Consider the following 8,834-nt stretch of genomic DNA (forward strand, 5'->3'; position numbering starts at 1 on the left):
CTTGTAGACCAGGCTGGCCTAGAACTCACAGAGATCAGCCTGCCTCCGCCTCCCGAGTGCTGGGAGTAAAGGCGTGCACCACCACCGCCCGGCTCTATTTATGGATTTACAAGTCCCATTAAATATTTGATACTATGGACAGTAAATATTTGTTTAATAATTATCTTCTACAAAGAAAAAGTATAGTTCACTTCGTTTTTCTTTTCTTTTCTTTATTTTCACTGATGTATGGGATTATTTCTGATGTTTGTTCTCAAGCTTTCTGACCTGATACAGCTACATTTTGCAATACACCTTGTTTGTTTGCTTCCTTCTTCATAGCAAGACCTCTCTATATTTTGATATGTTTATAATTACAATTAACATAGACAGGAGCTTTAAAAAAAATCTCAAATTTTTCTTTGCACCTTATCATTTAGCAATAAATATGCTAAGAGAAAATTAAATGTTCATTGTATTTAGTGAGAATTTTCCTCATCACAATATTCAATTAAACATTTGTTTCAATTCTTTAGAATTTATTAATCTCTGTGATAAAAATACAACATATATTTACAAAACTTGTGTGGTGAAGAGTCGATCCAGGATTTCTTTTTACTGAAGAAAATACTGAGTAAGAAAATTGCTTATAAAATAGTATAAAATTTAGAAGAATTGACCTACCTCTGCTCGGGTTGGGGTTGGGTGCAGGCACATCTGTTATACAAGTGACTGCCACTGATGCAGACGATGCCAACTATGGGAACAGTGCTAAAGTGGTCTACAGCATACTGCAAGGGCAGCCATATTTTTCAGTGGACCCGGAGTCAGGTAAATACATTCAAGTCTTAGTCAATTTCATCTTATATATAGAAACACAATTTCTTTGGGGGTATTTTCTGTATTGTATTTGTATTTTAATAAATAAAGCTTGCCTGAAGATCAGAGAGTATAAAAGCCCTACTGGTCAGCCTTATAGATCAGGCAGTGGTAACACGTGCCTTTAATTCCAGTAGCCAGACTAGATTGCCATAGAATCCAGGTGGTCATGGTGCACACCTTTAATCCCAGCCCTAGAGATAAATAGAAGATGGGATGAGACAGTTCTCAGACACAGTCTCATTCTGAGATTCCTGGAGGCCGAATTGCTGTTTTGGACTGAAGTGGAGGTAAGAGCCAGGGCCTGACTGTTTAGCTTTTCTGATCTTCAGGTTGAACACCAGTATCTGTCTCTGGGTTTTTTTTAAGTCGTACTTCAGTTTTCTCTTTTGAAACCTATCCAAACAGTTTTGTATAGCTGCTTCCTACAGTTATTTTATGGAAACGAAATAAAATATCCTTATATTAACACAACCTATTTGATTGCTTAGCTCTTTCTTTGATTGTTTAGCTCTTTTATCTATTATTCGTTGGGTTTAAATGTATGAGACTACAAGATTTCACAGAGATTACTTTGTAGAATAAGGAAATACTCAAAACTTAAAGACTGTTATGATAAAAATTAAGCAAAGTAGACTATTTAAAATAGAAAACACGCAAAATGGAATGTTTTCTGTTTTGTGAGGTACCTTAAATTAATTGTGGACACTCCCATTTTCTCCTTGGTAAAATGGATATTGAAAAGTATAACTTGATTTTAAAAGTCTATGTTTTAATTTTCCACATTTTTTAAAGGCATAATAAAAACTGCTTTACCAGACATGAGCAGAGAAAACAGAGAAAAATATCAGGTGGTTATTCAGGCCAAGGACATGGGCGGCCAGATGGGAGGCCTTTCTGGAACAACCACAGTGAACATCACCCTCACGGACGTCAACAACAACCCTCCTCGGTTTCCACAGAGTAAGGCAGGCTGGAATGTTCTTTTTTTTTTTATTATTTTTTTCTGCTCCTCAGCTCCTGTTCTGAGGCTGTTGACCTTGCTCTGATGCCTGCCCCAGATCAGCTCTCTACCGTAAATGTTTAGAGGTTTTAAAGGGGTGAGCTGGTAACTTCTCGGCCCATGGTTTCCTCAGCCTGGCTTCCCAGACCTTCTGAATAGCTCTTATTAACCAACAACAGCATTTCTCTGTATCAGAGCGGAAAAGGGGGTATGAACGGAGCATTCACCTCTATATCCAGTCCATTTGGTCACAGAGATCCAACCCCAGCCTTCTACCTGTCCCCAATCCTTACTGTCTCTTACCTTGATCTTCCAATGTCTCACCTATAAAGCTAAAGTAATGATAACACCTAAATCATAGATTCTCAATTCAATAGGGTGTACAGAGCCTAGGAACACACTGTGAGAACAGAAGATCCCAGTTCTCACTGCTAGTCCCTTGGAAATGTTCTTAAACACACCATCACAGCAGAGCTAAATGTCCGCACTGCTTTTCCCTTTGGCGGGAGCAAATCAATGCATACCTCCTAAAAAGAAAAAAAAAAAGTTAATATTTTCTAAAACTAAAAGTGATGATATGTATCCCCAAGGTGGTATGGGAGAAAACATAACAAAACCAAGACTTCTTTCTTGTGCAGTTAATGTTTGTTAGCTTTTTAGGAGTGAGCTGACTTTGCAGGCTCATGTTCTCACAGTCACTATTGCTATCCTTCCCTTCTGAGGAGCCTGGGTACAAAGGTGGGCGTAAAAGTCTGCCTGTTTACATTCAAAGTATACACTGTTCACAACTCTTAGCTAATTTATAAACAAGCATTATGAGCCTTTATTAAATGAATTTTAAAACACAGATTGGATGTTTTATCATCTCTAAAAACAGGATCTATATTTAAAGCAATGTATGTGGGCCAAATTGGCAGCATTTTGATAATCTTTTGGTTTACTTAAAAAGTCATGGAAACTAGGTTATGCTAATATCTTACTACTCTTGAGATCATCTAGTATGTAACTTGTTAAATTTTAGTGTTATTTAATTCACTGAAACTTAAAGAGCAGTAAATTCCTTTCCATTTGTCACAGAAACATTCCATTCTTAATTTTTAAATATAAACATAGTGTATAATTGGATAAGTTACCACAATGCGGTTTTGTCATCTGTTGGGATAATAACAGAAGGTCTGTGTCCACTATAATTATGATAAAATGGTGAGGGCTGGGTCATGAATTGAATGGACAGCAGACATAGTGACACAGTAGCACAAATTCTTCATGATAAATTTGTGAATTCATTATCATCACACTTTTCCTTGTTTTACTCCCTTGGACTTGATATTAAAGTTGAGAGAAGTGAATATAGAATCCAACAGTGAGATTAAACCTTCCGATCCTAACCAAGAAATTCCTGGAATAGTATTAGTCTTCAATGTCAGAGAGTCTGAATTCCATATTATCCTTTTCATAGCTCAGCAAGATAATTTCATTTGTCTGTCCACTGGAAATAATTTATCCAAGTTACTTCTTTGACAGGACTAAATAGTTTACAATATGTAACCTTTGAGTTTATAAAATACCTAGCACCCATATTTAAATATATTTCTTTAATTATTTTCAATTTCCATATTTACACATTTATAGACAGTCTGTAAAGAAGATACTTGCCAAAACAGAAGATCAAAAGTGATGTGTAGTTGTGTTTTTAAACATTAAACATGTACTACTTAAAGTCATTAAATTTAAATATAGAAGCACAACAACCACAATAAGAAACATTGCTGCTCAAAAATTACTGGGAAAATATGGACTATTCAAAAGACTGAACATTCATTTTTTTCATGTGTGCATAAAATGTGAGGTGACAATATTTCGAATCATAATCAGAAAATAAACAATTGTTTTTCATGACTGTAAGTCAGACGTTCTAGGTAATTAAATCAAGAATTTGTATACTGTTTAAGTAACTCTGAACATTATTTTAATCATTCTGGATATTATATTTCTCACTTATAAACCAAGAAAGTTTAGCTTCTACATGCTATTTTTGCACTCCACAAATCTTTAATGTTTGACAGATTTAAAATCAAACCAAATCAAAAGATAGAAATGTCTCTCAATTTAAATCTCTTTACTTAGAAACAGAAAATTTGTGTCATCTGAAGGTGAAAGTCAAGGCAGCTGTGATTCAATTTACAGGTACTTATCAATTCAATTCTCTGGAGTCTGCACCCCTTGGAACTCATCTTGGAAGGATCAAAGCCAATGACCTGGACACCGGGGAGAATGCTGAGCTGGAATACAGTATTTCAGAAGGAGAAGGATCAGACATGTTTGACGTGATCACTGACAAAGATACACAGGAAGGGATCATAACTGTCAAACAGGTTTCTTTTGGCTGTCTTCCTATTTTCATTAAGTGCTCTTCAGTTTATTTTTGCTTTTCAGTACCAAGAAAACAACCATGGATCTACCATCATCTTTTATGTCTTGTCCATCATTTGTAAAAAGTAGGAAAACTGATTTTACTTCAAGTCAGAGACACATCATTCCTGATAGTTGTGTTGCTACTCGTTATCAAATGGTTGTATTGTGTCAGACAAGAATCTGATGCAGAGTAAACACAGGGCATTTGCTTTGTATTTCTCTATGAGATGAACAATCATCACTGTTACGTCATGCATTTCTTGTATCTTTGGTATGTGTGATGGCTTATGTAAAATGAGTGAAACAAGACGAAGAGCTAAGAGCTAGAATTGACCTTGAAGACTCCTTCCTACCTGAGAATTAGCAGTCAAAGTATCAGAGGGTACTATGCAAGATGTTCTGATTCATATTTATTTATTGAGTTTTGATGGGATATTGAGAATGACGTCAAACCATGTAAAGACTAATACAGCCAATATTAATCATTACTACTTTGCACTCTTTCTTTTATGTATTTCTTTCCACAAATATTCAAATTGACAAAATATAAAACTTATTCTATATTTAATTTTAGTTAATCTTCTGATATTTAACTTTTGTAATGATGATATTTAATAAGGATTTAGTTAGATAATACTTTATTTAGCTATGCCTACGAAAATTAAAATGAATTACCCAATGACAGTCAATTCTACTATTCATTCCATGGTAGCTGTATTGTATAATCATAAAATAAATATGCTATTTGACTGGATAGAACTATTAAGATAAAATTGGGGTAGTTACTTAGCCATAGTGGACTTTAGTATGTTAAAATGTTATTAAACATTCATTTATTCGATGATTACTATGTCTTCCAATATATCCTAACATTTCTTACTCTTTTAAACTCAGAATTTAGATTTTGAAAAGAAAATGTTATACACTATAAGAGTGGATGCAAGTAATACCCACCCAGATCCTCGCTTCTTACACCTCGGCCCCTTCAAAGACTCGGCAATGGTGAAGATAACTGTGGAAGATGTAGATGAACCCCCTGTATTCAGCAAGCTCTCTTACTTAATGGAAGTGGATGAAGACGTGAAGGAGGGAAGCATCATTGGACAAGTCACCGCCTATGACCCAGACTCTATGAACAACATAATAAAGTAAGTACCTGAAAAATATGTATTTGTTAAACATACAATCCACCTTGAGAGTTACATAAAAACCAGAGCTGTATAATTGTGTATGGGGAATCCCTGCAATACACACATGCCAAAGATCAAGTCTAACTTTTGCCCTCTTCTGCTTGCTCCAGGCAGGGGAAACAACTTGAGTCTTCCAAGCCCACAAGGTAGATGCCACTATATTAAATACCTTACCAAGAGTAACAATGCTGAGTGTCTGAGCATTGTGAATAATTATACCATGGAAGAAAAACCAATTTCTAAAAATATAGACAAGATGTTAACTTCAGACTAAACCACAGATTTTAATCTTTTAACTGTCAATGTGATAAGCCCATTGCCTGTCTATATTAAATCAAATAACTGTATATATTTAAATTATTAAAATAATTTAAAATACAAGGGTTTAAAAAAGTAGCTGAATATCTAACAATTTACTACATATATACAAATATATACACATAAATATATATATATATATACATATATATAAAATATAGAAGTAAATATCTGGAATAAAAGCCCTATAGTAACCTTTTGTAGATATTTCTATAAATATATTCTGTTAAAATAGACAATAAAACTACTATTTTTTGGAATGGAAATTTTGAAGGACAGCTTTATTAATTATGTTCACATATCCACATAAAGTCTTCTTTAAAAAAGATAATTGTAAAGCAAGAGGAGAGATAAAAGTGTTAGCAATTAGTAAGTACAATATTTTCCAAACTTGACTAGTATTTTCACATCTTAAAGAGGAGTGTTATGAAATTTAAATAATTCTTATGAATTATCCACTAAGAAATATGTAAAGAGATTTATTTCAGATTATGAGCTCAGATTCATCTTGCTTAGTTGACTCTGAGGGCCTCTTTCTTTTGGTGTCCTTTAGGCTCCTCCATTCTTTCTGCCTCCTTTTCAACAGGGCTCCCTGAACTCTGAAAGGAAGGATTTGATGGAGACATCCCATTTAGACTCTGTTTTGTGTGTGTAATGTTCTGGGTCTCTGCATCTGTTTCCATTTGCTGTTGCTGAGCCTTCTCTGAATCTGACTGAATTATGAACCGCTCTATCAGTGTAGCATAATATCAATGGGAGTTAATTTTTTTTGATACTACATTTTAGATCAGGATTATTTGGTTTTATTCTAAGTTTCTGGGCTTTCTACGCTCTAATTACTTTCCTTAGCAATGTCATGTATGGGTTCCATCTAAAAGATAAGTAAAAGAAGACATTGTTTGGCTACCTGCTTGAGCTCTGTTCTCATATCCCTAGCATGTTTTTTAGGCAGAGGAAATTTTATTTCAAAGGTTGTTGTGACTATGTTGTGTTGACATTTCTCTTGTGGTAGCGTGCAGAGTAAGTTCTTCTACTAAAGACACTAGAACATAGGGGTTAAGTCTCCATGTAGGCTCTAGCTCTACTTTTTCTCCATGTACAATGAGTTGTGTGGTTATTATTCTTTATAGTAGAGCCCCACTTTGCAGAGAGCAACCCACTGTCTTAGCAATATCCTGGTTGTTTGGGTATTTCCATAGGACCCCTTTTTTCAACAATTTGATTGAATGAAATCCAGACCTATTTCTGGAAGTGTCATTTATTGAAAAGGGATGGCCAGTTGAGACTCTGTCATCCAATATTAGGAAATGTCATTAGGAACGCCTTCATTTATTTTAGAAAGTTTCTACTACACCGAGTTTTCATATCATCCCTCAAATGTCCTTCAGTTCCAGCCATTTTTCCCACATTCTCCCCCTAGATCCAATCTCTCTTGTCCCACACCACCTGATTCTCACCCCAAGTCCACACAAGAAATTTATTCTATTTCTTACTCCCACAAAGATGAGTAAACCCCCCACTTAATCTTTCTTTTATATCTAACATCTCGGTTTATATATTGGTTATCAATTAGTTAATAGCTAATACACACTCGTAAATGAAGACATACCATATATCTTTCTAGGTCAGGATTTTGTCACTTGATATGATCTTTTTCTAGAGCAGTCATTTGCTTGCAAATTTCATGATGTCATTTTGACAGATAAGTAATACTCCATTGCATAAATGTACTACATATTCTATTCTATTGCTGAGCAGCAAGCACGGTACGTATACTGGTATGTTCAAGGATCTTTGCCTAAGCAGAGATTTTAGCTGATTAATTTGAGGGGACTTCTGGGTGTGATAATAGTGTGTCCCTGATGATTGCACCTGGTAATGTAACTTGAAAAGACTCAATTATTGGTTTGCCATGTCCAACCTTGCTAAGGTGGTTTTCTTGTTGTGTTTTATTTTTTCATGTTCAGTTGTTAACTCTGAGAAGCCTGTTCTTTTCTAGTGAGAGACATAAATGGAGTCGATGTGAAGGGAGGTACGGTGAAGAAGGTGGGAGGGCAAGATGGATGCCAGGCTACAGTCAGGATATAATGGACTAGGCAAGAATCTATTTTTAAAATTTTTATTTCTCGTGTATCACATCCTGGCTACAGTTTTCCTCCCCACTCCTTGACATGCAGCTACCCTTACTACCCCTCTCCCATGATCTACTCCTCTTCCATTTCCCTTCAGAAAAGGCCGGCCTGAAGTTGTAATGTCAAGTTGCAATAAGTACGTACCTCTCCTCATATTGACTGGAAAATGCAACCCAGTAGAAGGAAAGGGATTTGAAAAACAGTTGAACTAGCTAGAGAGCCCCTGCTTCTACTGTTAGACATCTCATAAGACCAAGCTATATAACCAATACTTACATGCAGAAGACCTAGGTGAGTACCATGCAGGCTCTCTGATTGTCAATTCGATTTCTGTGGACCCCTATGAGCCCACTTTAGGTGATTCTGTAGGTTTCCTTGTGGGGTTCTTGACCCCTCTGGCTCCTACTATCCACAGATACAGAATAGATGCAAATAGATCTATTTTTTAATAAATTTAAAAAAGACATCTTCAAACACTTAAATTTGAAGTTGAAATGTTATTTAAATAGAGTGTTTCAGATTTCCTTAATATGTCTATCCTCATGAAAAATGGTAGAAAATTATATAAGGTATAGATACTTTGTCTAAAATTTAATGTTATCAAACTTTTTTATGATTCAAATTCTCAATGATTTTACCCCTATAGAAGTGGCTTTGAATATTTCTGAATCTCTTTGACATTTTGAATGTGGAATTTTCATTTTTCTATGCTGCTTAAAAAATTAAAGCATATAATTTCAATATGTTTTTAGTATTTGTGTAATTTCCAACATATCATCTATATAAAACATTAATAGACTCTCAACATCACAGAAATGATGTGATAATTCAGCTAAAGAAATACTCATAACCAGTTTCAATTTTTGGAGGAGGAAGAGAGAGATTGTTCTCATGCATTCGATTAAAAGTATATATATG

At 34.9% G+C, this 8,834-nt stretch overlaps 1 protein-coding gene across 1 annotated transcript in view; it reads left to right on the forward strand.

The window, feature by feature from the left end:
• The window catches only part of Cdh9 (cadherin 9), a 98,655-nt gene that overhangs the window by 71,335 nt on the left and 18,486 nt on the right, over nucleotides 1-8,834 (forward strand). Inside the window, exons 4-7 of the mRNA XM_005356650.3 lie at nucleotides 691-810; nucleotides 1,654-1,821; nucleotides 4,049-4,236; nucleotides 5,171-5,424. Of these exons, the coding sequence (XP_005356707.1) occupies nucleotides 691-810; nucleotides 1,654-1,821; nucleotides 4,049-4,236; nucleotides 5,171-5,424 (730 nt within the window). The remainder of the gene's footprint in view (nucleotides 1-690; nucleotides 811-1,653; nucleotides 1,822-4,048; nucleotides 4,237-5,170; nucleotides 5,425-8,834) is intronic.

Source organism: Microtus ochrogaster, chromosome 19, assembly GCF_000317375.1.
Source record: "Microtus ochrogaster isolate Prairie Vole_2 chromosome 19, MicOch1.0, whole genome shotgun sequence".
Taxonomy (NCBI): Eukaryota; Metazoa; Chordata; class Mammalia; order Rodentia; family Cricetidae; genus Microtus; species Microtus ochrogaster.